General features: G+C 44.9%; 1 protein-coding gene across 1 annotated transcript in view; it reads left to right on the forward strand.

Annotated features, from left to right (window-relative positions):
• Window positions 1-17342, forward strand: part of PTCHD1 (patched domain containing 1) — a 40761-nt gene that overhangs the window by 9993 nt on the left and 13426 nt on the right. The window contains exon 2 of the mRNA XM_075097017.1: window positions 4289-4949. Coding sequence (XP_074953118.1) covers window positions 4289-4949 — 661 coding nt within the window. The remainder of the gene's footprint in view (window positions 1-4288; window positions 4950-17342) is intronic.

Raw genomic sequence — 17342 nt, forward strand, 5'->3', positions numbered from 1 at the left:
TGGCATCTCGGCAGTAAACTGTTTTTTGGTTCCTTGCACTGTTAGCTAGCTGAAAAAGCTGTGAGTGATGAGCAAGCAGTGCATGTCTCCCTTCAAGAAAAATCAGTCATTCAGCTTTTGTTATTCCTTTAAATCTCCCTTTCTCCTAATAGGATTGCTAAGGATAAGAAAAAAGCTGGATAAATGAGAATCTGGTGGTCAGTCGTTTGTTCCACTACTAGGTGCCAGGTTTATTCGGAATATGGTTCCTTGCTATTAAAATCTGCTGCACTGAGGAGTGCAATATGCATTATGCATTAGCATATTGCTAATGTTGTCCCCATCACACAACGGCCTTTACCATCTCCTGTTAACAAACCAAAGCTTCCTGGGGGACCTCCTGGTGTATCATAGGCAAGCCAAATTGCAGACTGTGTAATCCCTTGAACTCCTAGGACATGCCCTTGTAACCTCTTGGACCTTCTGTTTTCTGTGGAAGCCAGTCACTGGAAGCTATGGGTGTGGGCTTTGGATGCGAGTGGAAAAATTTGCGTGGCCACAGTTAAATTCCCAGCATGGCAGCAGAGAGGAGAGTGCCGTGGGACTGCAGTTCTTGGCAGGGAAGAGGCGGCAGCCCCACAGGGCACAGGCTGCCACGGTCAAGCAAAGGGAGAGAGACAGCCTGCAGCCATGCTGCAGCACACCCCTGCCCTGCACAGAGGCAACGGAGGGTTTTTTTCTAGGATCTGGTCTGAAAAAGCAAAGTGCAGGTGAAGTGATGTGTTTGTCTTGAGGATGCAAGTCTGAGTCAGGCTTCCTGGAGCTGCATCCTTGGGCGTGCTGCAGCGGTGCTCAGCATACTTTGCTAGGATGGAGGGAATGGCAGTTTTTCCTCCTTTTTCGCTGTTTGCCTCCAATGTGAGACCAAACATCGTGGCCACCGGCAAAGCTTGGAGTATGTCTCAGAGCTGCTCTACATTGCACAAGCTTGCAGCTGGCTCTGGGGGCTGCTCAGCTGCCTGCTCCCCTCTCCTCCCTGAAGCCCCATCGCTGGGAGGTGCGATGGGCACGTCCACCTCCACACAACACCTGGTCCAGCCCAGCATGGCCTTGCAGGAAGCACCAGGCCACTGCCACAGAACGGGCTCCTGGGCCTGAAATTATCATTTCCAAGAAGAAATGAGTATTTTAGGTATGACATTTAGCTTCTAGCCTTTCGCTAAAGATGAAGTAACGGCTGTGACAGATGAGGTTGTTTTATAAACTGAATATTAAAAGAGAGTGCTTCAGATGTAGAAGGAAGCAAACGTGGCAGTGAGGCAGGGTAGGTAAATAGCGACACATTGTTTGATAAAAGTTGCATGACAGTTAAGTTTTTTCTGTATTGTGTCACTTGATGGATCTTCTCTGAAGGAGTTGTATTGTAAATCTAATACAGGCAGGAAATTCCTTCTATTCCACCTAGTTGTCCTCAGATGTGCTTCTTTATATGACATCTGATTTTACAACTGTTGTCAATGAAAACCATATAGTAGCTGCCATTGTAAAATATTTAAAATCAGATATCTGTCTTTGACTCAATAAATCAGGGCATTTTCCCCAAACTGTAACAACATACGTTTGAATTCACACCCCAAAACAGCTTTTGCAAAGTGGAGCTTTGCAGAAGCAAACTATAAGGATGGGAAGAATTCCCCATACAGGCTCATTTCTTTGGCACATTCCTGCAAATCTTTTAATTTGTCTCATTTTATAAGAAAGTTGTGTAAAAGCCCCTAATCTGTTGCACAGGCAGTTATCTGTTCTTCCACCACGATGGAGAATTTTGGCTTCTCACCATGGCCAGGTATTGTGTTCTCACGGTACTATGAAAAGATTTGTTAGTTCAGTTCATTTCTCAAACCTCTCTTTCAATATTGTTGAAAATTCAATTCAAAACCAGTTCAATATTGAACTGTTCGTCTGTCAAAAATGAAAACTACTCAAGTGTGGAAAAATACACCCCCAAGCTGCTAGAGAAACAGGTTGAGAATAATAGGAATTTTGTAATCTTTCCCTATATGATGTCATATCATCCTGAGGAACAGAGGCAGTGTAACTAAATTTATACCCATCACAGATTATGCAATGTAATCACAAAACAGTCAGATTCATAGTATTGTATAAATGGGGTTTTTTTCCCTGCAAATAGGTCTGAAATACCACACAAAAGTCACTATGACTAACTTCAACAGAAGCAGGATTTTAGCTATGATAATTAGACTTCTTGTCCATTGCCACCAGATGCATAAGCTCTACTCACCAGTACATAAGCTCTACTGTTGTTGTGTACCCTGTCTTCTAGTTTCTTAATCAGTGTTTGTCTTCAGAAGGAACTAGTTCCATTAAATATCACCTAATCCCAGCCTCTTTACTGGGCATAAGAGCCTCCTGCCCTCTTTGGATCGCAGTGGGAAACAGCATATGCAAGCAGAAAAAAAAAAACAGGAATCATCTCCCTGTAGCCAGTTTTCATTGTCTTGCTCAAAATCGGAAGGCAGAAAATAACTATTCTCCCTTCAAGGAAAATAAATTATAGTGATTTTTAATTTGGCTGTTCAGCTCCCTGGAAGAGCTGTGCTCTCCCCGCTTTGCAGGTGAAGGAGGGCTTCTCCTTGTATTTTTGTCAGGCCTGGTTGTGTTGCCACATCTTTGCAGTTCTCCTATGACCGTTTCCCTCAGTGTAAAAGGGACCAAAGGATAAATCCATGCAGCTTTAGAGTGGATCCAGGGATTTGCTCCCACCACGGCAGCAGCCATGGCTGCCCAAGCAACTGGGCTGTGCAGGCTGCCACGTCCACGGGGTCGCTGGGACCAGGCAGCACGAGGGGACTGCATCGTCCCCACTGATACCTCAACATAATCACATATCTCACTGAGCCATGCTTAAATCATGTACGCAGAGGTGTGTAGGGCTCCCCGGAATTTGGGATTTTGGGTACCCCTGTGCCAGCTGGAAAGAGCAGAGCTACTCCCTTCCTGAACTTCGTGGCTACCCACAAAGAAGGGTATCACAGCTGCAGGTAAAGCCTGCTCAGTTGTCTGGCAGTGCGTAACATCGCTTTGACCTCAGCAGCATCCTTACGGAAGGTCTTAGTACTCTCTGTACAGCTACAGCGGCACAGGAGGAGTTAACTGGTGATGGTGGTGGGTGAGGCCTGCACATTTTGCAAGAAGAACATGCAAAAAAAACAGCTTGCACTTTGCTAAGTCTCCCAACATCAGCAAACTCGATATTCTCCTTTTGAAAAACATTGTAACCTCAGCCTATTAGGGCTATTCCCTTACCATCTTTTGGGTTTCTTGCTTCTTCTGTGTTGACTAAAACAGATTTAGAAAAGGTAGCAAGAATTTTGTATACCTTTTCATGAAAAGAGAGTAATTTTTCTGCCCTTCTGATCCTCAAAAATAACTGATTGCACTTTGGGTCAGAGCTCAGGCATGGCAAATTTCAGAAGGATGCAAAACAACTTACAAAGGAGGCTGCACTAAGAGCTGCTAGACCAAACAATAAGCGGTAACAACCTGCAGGCCCTAAAATTAAGGCCTTTCCTGATGAACAGAACCTCCCGGAGAGAGAAGGAGAAAACCAGTGTCATTCTCTGTCATTGCTTCCCGCTCTCAGACTTGCTGAGGATTTGATAGGGGAAAGAGGGAGGGGAAAAGAGGGCAAATTAATTAATGCCAGCTATCTTACTTCTGCTACGCGAACAATCTCTGCACTTCGGACATGCAGCTGTGGCCTGTCCTTTACTCAGAGCGAGTGCTAGTCCCCTGCTGCTGCCAGCTGCCAGGCTGTCGGTGCATCCTGCGTGGGTGGCACCCCGGTCACATTGCTTTTCTGCCTTCTGTACCTGCAGTTTATCTGTTGAGAACGTAATTTGGCAACCCCGAGCAAGACAGCACCCCCGGAAACGGTCGGGCTGTAGCTCTCCCTTTTATGTTCGCCCACATCACTTGAAAGTGGAGGTCCAGGCTTTTCGAGTTTGCTTGTTTAGAGAGGCCAAACTGCAGGTGCACATGGCACAGATGCAAGTCACAGCACACCCAAGTTACCAGCAAAGGACATAGAGGAATAATACTGCTATTTTAATGCATGTTTTCTTTTTTTGCAATGACTGTGCTATTAATACTGCAGTCACCAGAACTTTTGTTGTTGTTGCTTAGATCAAATAGGAAAGGGACAGAGGTGAGGAGCCACTGTTGTTCTGGCTGCTACTATGCGAGATGAACTGATGAATAACGTGTGTGATTTCTCTTTCCCTTGTAGTTGCACTCTGCTGTGACCAGGATCCAAGTTCAAAGACCTGGTTTCAATTACACGTTTGCCCATATATGTATCCTGAACAATGACAAGACATGCATAGTGGACGACATAGTGCATGTACTGGAGGAATTAAAGGCTGCTCGTTCTTCTAATCGAACTAATTTTGCAATCACTTATCCGATTACTCACTTAAAGGATGGCAGGGAAGTGTATAACGGGCATCAGCTTGGTGGGGTTACTGTGCACAGCAAAGACCGGGTGAAGTCTGCAGAAGCCATTCAGCTCACCTACTACTTGCAGGCAATCAACTCCTTGAATGACATGGTAGCAGAAAAGTGGGAATCCATTTTTTGTGACACTGTTGAACTTTTCCAGAAATCCAACAGGAAAGTCAAAATGTATCCTTTTACTTCTTCTTCGCTGAAGGAGGATTTCCAGAAGACGAGCAGGGTGTCAGAACGCTACCTGATCACAAGCTTGGTCCTTGTGGTCACCTTGGCCATTCTCTGCTGCTCCATGCAGGATTGTGTCCGCAGCAAACCCTGGCTTGGCCTGCTGGGATTGCTGACCGTGACCCTTGCCACCCTGACTGCAGCTGGGATCATCAATCTCACTGGTGGGAAATACAATTCCACCTTCCTGGGAATCCCCTTCGTCATGTTAGGTAACTATCTCCTATCTCCTCTCTCTTTTGTGTGTTTGTGCCTCCCTGACGCATTTCCCAGCAAGCAGAGAAGCATCACTGCATGGCTCCCGGTGCCTCCTCCCTGCAGCGCCGCCCCGTGCCAAATCCACACAGCCTCTTTTCCTAAACTGTTTGTACTGCGCCGGGACATTAAAATCATGCCTGGGGCTCCGGTGTGGCATAGCACCCTGCCATAGGATGCGGTGCCTGTGCACTAGTGAAGAACAAGGATGTGCGAATGCCACGCCTTGGGCAGGGTGGGAGCCCGGCTGCTGCTTTTCTGTGGTCATTTGATTCTGGTTTTGGTGGCCGGCATTGGAGGGGACCCTTTGCAGAGGTCCCGTGCCACAATGACAGCATCAGCTGTGCTGGCAAATCAAAGGGGCTGCGTGCGTTGGGCATTTGGAGCATGCTGGCTCCTTCAGAGAGCAGAGCGGTGCTGTCCCGGCTCGGCGGGCACCCGTCCGTGGGATAAGGATGGTGGTCAGTTCTGGGTTGCGTTTCTCCTGAAGCCCCTATGTTGGCTGAGCGTAGGGAGGGTTTCACAGCCCTGGGGTGGAGAGCTTTGCCTCCCCCAATCAGGGACGGACCCGTCCAGTTAGCACATCCCGCGGCGGAGGGTTACAGAGGGAAGCAGCATTGGCCGTTCCCTGGCTCTGGTGCCAGCAGAGGTGTCTTCATGCCACCAGTTTTCGTACCACCTTCACTCACTGTGGCGTACAGGGTGGTTTCGTTTTGTTTTGTTTTCCTCAAGTGTAGGAAAGAGGAGGCGAGAAGGGCAGTCAGCTTGCTCCCGACCCGAAATCAGTGCCCTCTCCTGTTGGCACCAGGGGTTTTGCAGGGATGCCCTGTGTTGTATCCGAACAGGCAGGAGGACTTCACGGGAGACAAAACAAGAGCTCTGGAGACTTCACAGCTTCTTTGTTTGTGTTTGGTTCATAACCAGTGTGAAAAGCTTTGTGCACTGTAGGTGTTTAATATGTCCTCGTTCACGCCATTATTCATTTGTGGAGAACAATACATGCATTGATTCGATCACAGCTTCCCCAGCTGAAAATCAGTGCTCAGTAATACTTCAGGTTTCAAGTGTAAGAGTGTCTCCACTGACTTAGTCACATCGTATAGTGATATGACACATTTCAGCATAGCTATTTTTATATCCAGCACCAGGTTCCTATGCCATGCCCGTACTGTAGCTGTGGTATTGTTGCATTTTAATTAAAGACTATGCTTCAGTGCATCACACTACCAGTTAATGTACAGAATGTATTCAGTGACAAAGAGAATTCAGCTACCTTACATCAGCTCTCATTTTCAAATGACATCCATGAAAATTAAACTGTATCATAATCTAGAGGAAATGCAGCACGAGAAAGTCAGTCAAAAGAAGGCTAGCTTTCTGACCTGAGTCTTTGGTTCTTTTGTGGGTTTTTACACCTGTGCGTGTATTATAAAATTCAATTCCTCAAACTAAGTAGTGTATATTACACATAATATTACATAGGAGGGGATTTCCAGATGTGTTGCAAGAGCAGTAGAAAAGCGGTCTAAAGTCCAGTCATAAGAAATGAAAGTACCTGAGGAAAGCAACTCAAAAATATGAAATATTAGCTCTGCTTAGGGATCAAAGCATCTGATTGCAGGGACAACCTTTCAGATCTTTAATTCACTAATAGTGACTATGCTGAGACTTGAAATACTTGAAGTCTTACAGATAACTCTGAAAAGTTTCACACTTCTATTTTAGTGCGCCTTTAACTGCCGAGCTGTATAGCCAACTCTGCTTTTCTTTTCCTTTTTTTCCTGGTTGTTTTTTTGGGTCTTGCTTAGTTGAAGGATTCCAGTCTTAAAAGGAGTAAGTTTCAAACATGCAGCTCAGCTCTCACTGCGAACAAGTCAAGACAGAGCAGCCAAATTCTTGTGAATCTTGCCTGCTTCCCCAGCTGCGTAAAATCTCCCGAGGGACAGGAATATCAACAGGTGAACAGAAGGCACTAAAGACATTCTGGAGTTTTTAATGAGGACTGTTTTAAACCAGCAGACTGCTAGAAAGGCGGGGTTTCCTTTTTTCCCCTGCAGTACAACAGAAAGATTCAGCATGCATTTCAGAATTTATTTCATGCCTATATGTTGTTTTGCTTATAAAGGATGATTCAATTCAAGGTAACAAAGCTAGAGACACAAACCACCCTCCCATTATAGCCCGCCAAACTACTTCCACTTAATTTCAGTGACCATCAGATTAGATCATAGATTAACTGACCTTTAGAAAGCTAAAGGATTTCTCGCTAACAGTGTAGCCCCATAGCTATTACTCATAATCTCATGGCTAAAAGCAAAAATTAGATAGAAAAAATGATTACACTGGACCCATTTCAGGCAAGGCTCCTTTACTAGTATAAATCATTAATGAAGTTTCCCCAGTTTATAGCAGCTGAGGATTTTTAACTTTTCATCAGCATTGCAGAGCCGGGGGGAACACTCTCCAGACATCATCTGCCCTCTGCCACAGGACAAGATTACGTCTTTCCTAACAGAAACTTCTCGGTCTGCACTTTGTCTCCTACTTGGGCCTCTTCCCCCTGTGTTTCGCTGCACTACCGCTACAGCATTTGCATCATGTCTAACCTTAATTCCCCTTTGTAACTCAGTTGTCCTCCTTATTTATTCATTGCATCTGGAAAACAATTTCTTTTCTTTTTCTTTGCGTATTTGGGACCACTCTCGCTTGCCCAGTCCTCTTCCATTTCATCCCAGGTTTCCTCAGACTATGCTTATCGGACTTCCCGCAATCTTCTTGCTCTTGGCCGCTCCACATCTTCTCTGGAGTGTGGTGCCTAAATCCAGGCTCAGGATTCAGGCTGAGGCTTTCAGCAGCAAGTAGAGTAGGAGGATGATTTCGCACATCTTGCATATGGCACTCCTGTTCATACATCCCGATATGACGTTCGTTTTTTTCTCAGCAGTATGAAACGGTTGGCATTTGGTTGGTGGCACATGATAATTCACAGATCCTTCGTGTCACTTTCTACCCTGTTTGCACAATCAGTTATTCCAACCAACACACAGAAGGTTAGCCTTGTCCTTGCTGAATTATAGCTTGTTTATCTCACACCATTTCTCCTGTTCATTACATTCATCTTGATACCATCACTGCCCTTCCAAGATGCATTAACTAAAGTTGGTCAGCAATATTTTTGCAATTATCTGTTTTTTCGTACTTTCAAGAATAACTTTTTAAGTAGTTTAAATACTTTGTCCAGTCACAAGCCTGTTCTAATTATTTGGGCGATATGTCTGCAAAATAATCTGTTCCATGTGTTCTTCAGTACTAGATTTCATTCATCCTGTTTGCAGTAACATACCTTCAGCATCAGCCATTTCCAAGAACAAACAAGCTCTAGTGAAGGGTACCAGCCTCTGTAGGTGTTGAATCCTTAGCTTTTGCATCAATAGGACAATTTTAAGTTATTGAATTACAGTGGCTTACCAAGTTGCACTCAAGCTCAGACTGTGTAAGTGTAGGCAGGAACATCTTTTGCCTACCCCACCTGTAAATTATGACATACCGGTTTAAACACCTCATGCTTTGGTTTTAACCACCTTCATGATAGTTTATTCTGATTTATTTTACTCTTTAATTAAGGCAGGTTGCTGTAACCCAGCTCACAAAAAGTAACTCAAGTCAGAATTACTCAGTCACAGGTAACTTTACATATCCTGAGTATGTCACTACCATGACGATTTTTATGTCATGGCAAGTTTCTTTTTAGCTCTCACTGACTGCTAACTGAATGGCCAAAATCAAAGCCAGGAGAGATGTTGCCAGGGACCTCCTTCCCTAGCAGGTACCGAAAGAGCAGGGGTCCCCTTTCGTCGCCAGAGGTCCATCTGTGAGAGCAAGGCAGGAGCCTTGCCTGGGGCTGGCCCAAGCCCCCACAGAAGGGCTGCGCTGGGGGCAAGCTAGCAGAGGAAGGCAGGCTGGCTGTAGCTTCTCTCTTCCCTAGGGATATCTTGTCAAGTCAAACTGGGGACTTTTCTTCTTCAGCGCTGGATTTATACAGGTACTTGTAACGTGAGAGTGAAGCCTAAAACCTGTGAAACTTGGCAGGCTCCCACCATTCGTCTGGGCGAATTTTGAATTAGCATATGCCTCCCCGGTTTTTTAAAACTATCATCTGCATTTGTGTAAACAAATAATTTAAGGACAAGATTACTCACATGCCTAGTTCATGTGGAATACTTTGCTGAGCTAAGGCTATTGATTTTTGACCCTAAGAACCAAATAATTAAATTCTTCAATTTGGCTGAATTTAAAATAGCTGATTTACAGTGTCAGCTGAAAAGCAGAACTAAAATTCTTATTTCCTATTGCCTGCTCCATTAAAAACTACAGATGTTTGGTCTGGCACAGATGCTAATGTATTCATCATAAGTTTCCCTTACGCATTAAATGCTGTTTAATAACTGCCAATCCTTTAAATATACCAGTTTCCTCAAAAAAAACACAGTGTTACCAAACAAACCATTGGACAACAAGCAGCACTGGCTGAACAAGTTTTTGGCGTGACTTTTTTTACTTCCCAGAGGTGGAGCACAGCATTTAACTTAGGGACTCAAAAGAAAATTGCAATATTGCCCTTTGTACTGAAGAGAAAACTAGCAATCTGTTTCGTATTCCTCTAGAAACTCCTACAGTTTATTCGGGGAGAGGCAGCTTTATTCAGCTGCCAAGTTCGTGAAAAGCATCGGCTCTGGAATGCCAGGCGCTGCCAGATACGGGCAGGGATGCAGGGCCGGCTCCACGGGCTTATATTTAGCCTCCAATGCTGGCAGGGGAAAACCAGTTAGCAGTTATGAGAGCGGCTTGAGCTTGCAGCTTGCTGTAAACGGAAACTATAGCCAGCCTTGAGTGAAACTTGGCAAAACAGGGACAAATGCAAATACCTCTTCTTACCGCCTCCGTCCATCCTCCCATCACGTTCTGTCCTGTCGGTACGCCCTTTCTGGGAAGAGAGAAGGGGAAGATGGTCAACAGACCAGGTCCAGGGAGAGACGAGTGGGAAGGAGCAGCTGGAAGTGTCAGGCAGGACCCAGGCAGAGTCCTCCCGAGGTTCAGTCACAGGTGGGGAGAAAGTCAGGGGGAGAAGGAGACTGCACAGGGTTGCGTCTGGCAGGAGGGGGCACAGGAGCAGGAGAGGTGCAGAATGCTTTGGGGAGGTACCCAGGGGTACCAGGGCTCACAGGAGCACCTCACAGATGCAGAGAAGTGCCAGTCGCTTCTCAGAAACACAAATCTGTTGGACACACCTTCCATGTGGCTTGCCTCGGGGAGAGCCATGCTGGTGGAGGAGTGAGCTGAGATATCTGTACAGGGGCTTTATAGATGCAAAATGTTGGAGCAGCAAAGATGAGATCTGAGGTCAGAGGCCTTTGGGAAAGAAGGTTGGAAGGAAAACGTTAGGGAACGTAAGAAGAGGGGAGGTCAGTGTGTTTGATGATGGGAGTGAAAAGCACAGGAGGGCAAGTGAGAGAATTGCTGAAGGTTAGGGACCATGAAGGCAACAGGCAGCTACCAACCAATGCAAAAGCCCTGAGAGGACAAGGGTGCTCAGGCCAGCCTGTGCCAGCACACGTGGCCCCTTGGTTCCAGTAAGACACCCAGCCCAGCTCCTTCTTCAGTTTTCTGGAAGAACATGCTGGTAGGGAATTGCAACATTTGCCAGATTTGTACACCCTAAAAGCATTCGTTATCCTCCCTATCAAGCGCCCAAGTGTTTGCTATGTTCAATAAAACTGAAGTGTCAACATTGGTTACATATAGAGAGTTTCAAAGAGAGAGAACCATCCCCTGCACAGGTGTCCCTGGTGCCCTTCCGTCCACACACAAAGGTAGCACACACACACATAACTGTTTGACTTTGTATAGTACTTTTCCACTATTTTCCTGTTGGCAGTTAATAAAAATGTGAAGCTTACTGAGTCTCTCTTGTTTTTATTCCCTGAGCCAATCTTTCTTACTCTTCCTGTCTGGCTGCCCCTCTGCTGTCTCCTTGTGCCGGGAAGAAGCATGTCCTGCCTCAGTGCCTGCTTCAGCTTGCTGCCCCCCTGCTCCTTTCTTCCATCTCATCCATCTCATTTGCAATCTCTGGCAGCCTCCTCCAGCAGGTCTCACCCTTCTCCCAGCTCCAGGCCATGGCATCTCCTTCCTGATGCCTGCACAGCTCTCAGCATCTTTTGGTCTCCCTAAGCTTCCTTCATCTTTTGTCGTGTTTTCCTCACTCCTGCCAGTGTGTCCCCTCTGCCATTTTTTAGTTTCTTTTCTCTCCCATCCTCCCCTCTCCTCAGCTACAGCAGGACCCATTGCTCCTACCCTTTTCCCTGTATTCTTCAGTAACTTCCTTGGCTCCCAAACAGGCCCATACCATACCCTGCAGTTGTATCTCAGCTGCTTCAGATTTCCCAGTGACTTCTACCATTCATCCTTTGCTTTTTTTCACACTGCCAGAGGACGCCAAGAGTGCCCTGGAAGTACAGTTGGTTTTTTGTCACTCCATCTGCTCAGCTTTCCCAATTCAACCCTGCACAGCTCAGTTACAGTCCTAAAACATTCTGAGTTTTGTTCCTTTCATTCTTCTTCTAATAAATAACATTATCCAGTTTTACCTACCCTGAGCAGAATCCCAGGCACAACACTTTCCTTCTCTCCTCAGTCCCTTAATCTCTTCCTGAGCTCTCTGAGCAGCCATGCATCTCCTGCAGTCCCTCAAGCATCACCTGGCATTTCTGTTCCTCAGGGAGAAAAGCAGAAGTAGGCCCTCAGGCCACCCTCCTCACTCAATGTACCAATGAGTCTTCTCACCAAAGCCAGTGTTCTCCACCCAAAGGCAAGGTGGTTAACCACCTCCCCCACCTGCTGGTCTCCCTCCCTCCAGTTCTCCTGTAGGATGATGCCCCAAGCCCCTTGAGGAACCGGAACACCAAGAAGCCACTAATGCAAGGGAAGGAAATAGGCTTAAAATACAAATGGAGGCAGAGTATTTTAGACACTTGTACCAGCCCTTTCCCATGCTGTGCAAAACTGGCAAGTAGAGCTTGCAGCCAGCCACACGTGATGGCAACACAGCCAGTATGTGTCCATGTTCCTCCCTCATCATCACAGACCCCAGTGAAAGCCTTGCACGGATACATGCTTCTTGGCTTCAGAAGAGTGTCGATGACTCAGTAAATATGCTTTTTGCAAAAGAGGAGCTGTGTCTGTAGGAAGTCACTCCAAAGAACAGTTTAATATTGAAACCAAGTGCTGTACAATCATTGAGTAAGATCGGGCATTTCCTCTTGACTGGTGGTGCTCCAGTATACACTTGTTTCTTATGAAAAGTGTGTTACAGGGGATGCAGTACATTTAATGAGCATTAATTTATGCAAAGAGTAGCAGAAAGACGTTATACTTTTACTGTCCGCATTCTTTTAACTGCAGAGAAGTCGGTGCGTGCGATGGTTTAATGGAGGGCCTTGTCAAAGAAGTCCCAAACAGTCAAAGGTACTGGGAGTTTGGCTCTGACATCCTGATTTTCTTCAAGTAGCAAAGTCCCTCAAGAGAAACTTCCACATACATGAAAATATATTGAAAGTTCAGAGGTTAGAGAGGAGAAACCTTTTGCTATCTCTAGATATAGATGTAGGAAATAGATGGATACGTTTGTGGTATGCTTTGCATACTGGACTCAGATGGTCAATGAAGACCCGGAGAAGGTCAGCAGGAACTGACCTGACTTTTCATTTTAGGTCTTTCTGTGAGAAAGATGGTGCATATTTCGGTCTTCTAATAAATGACATCCCCAAAATAGGCAAGAGTTGAGAGGCACACGTGGAAGGGAGGGGGACTGCCATTTTCAGCTCATGAGACCTCTGCATTCTGGCAGAGGATGCTGGCAGAGATGGACTAAGTTAAATTGGAATAAGTTAAGTCTGGGTGCTTGGTGGAAAGGCCAAGCTGAGTCCAAACTTGTAATTATTTTTCTTTTTTTTAATCAGTAAAAATAATAAGTCATATGTGCTTTAACTTTTTGAACATTGTGTTTCACGTACAGCTGGTCTATATATTATGAGTAAGAGTAATGACAAACATCACTTAAACAGGAAAATGTAAGGGTATGCCTGAGATGTTTTGGTGCAACTTTCTCACCAGAAAGGAGGAACCTGAAGTGTGGTAAACCAATCCATATTCCACTGGCCCGTATTCCACTAGGACAACACTCCTAGAAGCAAATGATAGTTTGGCTTGTGGCATTAGAAAATTAAAACAGATTTAAAACATGATTTTGTCCCAGATATACGCACTGTGTCTTATTCTGTCTTCAGGAGCTGTCATGTACAGTATGTCACTTGGCTCTTTTGTAATACAGTAAACATTAACCTTTCACAGGTGATTGCAGGTAGCTTTCATTTATGTTTAAGTAATTTTTTTACACAGTGTGCATAAAATCTGTCAAACACTCACTTTGTGGGGAAAATCAGTTTGCAGTTTTGTCTGCTGATACGAATCTAAGCACATCATGTGCAAGATGAGCCCGGTGTACTTAACATACTAACTCTACATCTAACCACATCCTTGACTACTGAGGCTTGAGGTGCATGCATCATGGGGGAAATTCATCTTGCCAGCCACATCTGTCATTCCTTTACTATCCTGGCATCGGGCTCTCCCGTCCTTTGCGGCTCCCTTGGTGCACAGGGTGCTCCCGGCTCCCCTCGCACACCCCGGGGTCCGTACTCAGCACCACCAGCGGTGGCAGGCAGCCACAGCCCTGTGCCCTCCTCCTCTTGTCATCCTCCATGCCGCAAAGCTAAGCCTTTCTCCCTGTCTTTTGAAATAACAGCTTAGGCAGGGTGCGGTGCTTCCTGGGGGAGTTTCTGATGTTTCCAAGTTAAGGACAGCAGAGAAGTATTACTGGGAGGAGTGGGGGGCTCCCGGGCAGGGAGACCCTTTGACGGCCAGCAGGAGTTAGGTGCTCCCCTGCTGTTTGCCCCAGAACTGCAGGCTTGCACGTACAGCGCAGGTTTGGCTCAAATGCTTTCTTTTTGGATCTGCAGAAGGTCTGGATAGTCAGTAGATGAGCGCGCTGTGCAGACGTAAATATTCCAGCAGCGAAAACCAGATTTTGCTAACGCTCAGCTCCTGTTGTGCTGAACTAAATACGACTTTTAACTTTTGCCAGGTCGCTCATGAAAACAGAGGAAAGCAAGGCACTTGTTTAGAGTTGACAGCCTGCTATTTAAATGCCAAAACAAGCCTTTACCAATTCTTAAGTGGAATTAAATATTCACTTTATATATAAAAGTAGATTTTGAACTATAACTTGCTTTGCTTATCTTTCTCAAAATAAAAGAGCCACTCAAGTTTTCTCTCAAATGTATTTCTTTTTTAAAAAGGTGCTTACTGACATTCTTGCTATCACTGTAACAACAAAATCTCAAACATTACATTGGTTCAATACTAAAAAAGGGTGATCCAAGCAAAAAAATACCATCATTTTTCCAAAGCCTAAACCAGTAATTTTTACTCTATTGAAATCAATGGGACTATTCAAGATTAACCATGAATTACCCATATAACCATAAGAGGCTATTAATTTGAATTTAATTTGGTATATTTTTAAAAAATAATTTGAAAATGCAATATTAAATTAGAAGATTTTTTTTTTTATAATGCATAGCCTTAAAATACACATACTCTGAAAAAGAAAAGCAGCAAGCTGTGTTACTGCCATTGCTGATTAGGGATTGTGGTGAAGACTAGGGCTATGAATACTGAGGCATTGTTTAATTCTACTTATTTAAAAGACCTATCCTTCTCTCTTTCTTTTCCCCTTATATAGGTAGGAAAATGGCAGGAATGTCTACATGTATCTTGTGTATGTTTATTTTTTCAGAGCTAGGGATTTATATGTAGACTGATTTTCATTTCAATTGTCATATGTGGAACATGGTCTTAAAATTAGCTTGTGATTTGTACCATTTTCTAAAATATCGGCTCCTTGTTGCTTGTTTGGCACGATAAAAGATAGTACTGAGGAGTTCATAATTGGGATGCATCGTGTACCTCAGGCATTGGTAACTGTTTCCTGGCCATTTAGGGTGAGACCGAGGGCACGAGGGTGACTTCTTTTTGTCAGTGCATTCTTTCTGCAAATGTGTACGTTTTAGTAAAACTCAGAAAGGGCTACGCCTGACCAAAACAGACTGTTTCACAGGAGAACAGAGAGCTAATCCTATGCTGCATTTCCGAAAGTTAAGTTGAGAAACATAGAAAACGCAGGATGTTACAGGAGACATTCGTTGCCGGAAGGCTGGGATCAAAACGACTCTGGTGCAGCAGATCCATATGAGTCTTACGAGGCACCTAGCCCCCTTTCATGCTGCGCTTGGCAGCGCTACTTGAGACCCAAATGAGGCATAAACCTTGTGCTGGATTTCCAGACGCACCCTGTTTTCCTGCCTGTGCATTAAGCAATTTGAGCGCAGGCTTAACGGCCCAGAGAGTCTTTCTGCAGGATCTACAACTAAAAATAACATTGTGGTCTCACAGCATGAAGCACTGAGCAACAGTTGAAGATTTCTTCTCTGCATGCACCAACCAATACAGTGTGTTGTACAGGGACACTTTCTCTTCAGCGGTGAGCTTCTGTGGGCACGGCCACCCACAGCTGTGAAACACAGCAGATACTGGGAGCATATTATTAAACATTTCAGTTTCTCTTATTTTGTTGCCAAGCAGATACAGCACAAAACACAACTCTCTCTCTGGAGACTGAGGCAGGTTTTGAACTGGTGTGAATGCGCCAAGACACTCATGTTTTTGATCCAGGTATTAAGTTGAGGAATACATGGGCATGCCTGGGGCTTTCTGGCTGGGGTGGCCAGTGCTGTTGTAAGCAGGTTGGAGAGATCAGCCTGGCAATTGAGGGTCAGTGGCTGATATTCAAATGTAAAAGCAATCCCAGAGACTGATCTGCTGGTATCATGCCTAGATGCCTCCAGATGCCTAACAGACTGACATACCTGATTTCAGTATGTTTCTCTTTGGGAAGATCCCAAGTCGGATGTTAACATCTGCAGGCACTGTACACCTTAGTGATACACGTGTGGAATTTAGTAGTCTTTAAAACAATAATTGCAAAGACTGAGCCTACCCGCCAGCATTGTCATCATATTTTTGAGGTATGTTGTCATACCTGTAATTCAGTTACAATACAGACATGTAGGGTCTGTGTGACAGGAGGTAAAGAAAACCTTTCAAAAATGTACTGCCTATGCTTATACCAGTACATCCCATCCCATATCACTCTTAGCGTGTACTGCCTGCATGTAGCGTTCAGGCTTACTTGCCCTTTGAACCTGTGCTTAGAGGTATGAAATGAAGTCAGGCTGTGCTTGGGTGGCTGGGACTTAACTCACTTTGCAAATGAGGATGTATTTAAGACTACTCAACTCTCTACAGCCCTCACTCCCTTTGCCACAATTGCCCTGAGATGAACACTGCTGCCTGGAAACCCATTTGCTCAAACTGTGTTAGTATCCTGTAGGGTATTACTCTACACTGTGAACTGGGCTCCCAGAAATACTCATGCAAGTGTAGGAAAAGCAAATACAATTTGCAGTGCATTTTCTTTACTCAGCAGAAATGTTTGGGACAGACATGTCTGCACATGGTGGGAGGTCCAGTAAGATGCACCCTCTTTGAGGTCTGACATTTGCACAGCAAAACTGTAGGGTTGCAGCACTGTGTATGGACCACAAAGGTGGACATTGTTTAGAGTAACCCACATTTTGTTGCAACATCATGCTAACGAAGATTTAACAGTTCAGCTCAACCCATGCCACTAAATTGCTATAAACTCAGTGAAAACTGTCATATAAGTTAGGCTTGGTGCTAATTCTGTCTGCATGCTGAAGAATCTGGGTTAGCTCTAGTATTTTATTATTTTAGTGGAGAACAGGTATGAAGCCAGGTTTTTTGCTTCAACTGGATGCAAATTCTCATGCTCTGCCTGCATATTCAGTAGCACTTTGAACCTGCTCTATGTTCCGAGTTAAAATTGTGCCTGCTGGGAGAGGCCGCATGAGGCAGGTCACCTATTTAGTCAACAACTGGTTGATTGCAACTCCCGTGACAAAGGGAGTCTGGATTAGCAGTTTCACTTGGCTTTTCAGAAGATGGGAGCTGATGAGCTCACTGATCTAGCTGGAAAAAATAAGTCAGCAAGGGGAAATTATCTCAGCCTCTTTGTTGACATTACTGTGGAAAGCAATCCCAGAGTTGAGCAGTGTACATTGTTATTTTTAATACTGTCAGCTAGGAAAATTCAT

Source organism: Phalacrocorax aristotelis, chromosome 1 (genome assembly GCF_949628215.1).
Source record: "Phalacrocorax aristotelis chromosome 1, bGulAri2.1, whole genome shotgun sequence".
Taxonomy (NCBI): Eukaryota; Metazoa; Chordata; class Aves; order Suliformes; family Phalacrocoracidae; genus Phalacrocorax; species Phalacrocorax aristotelis.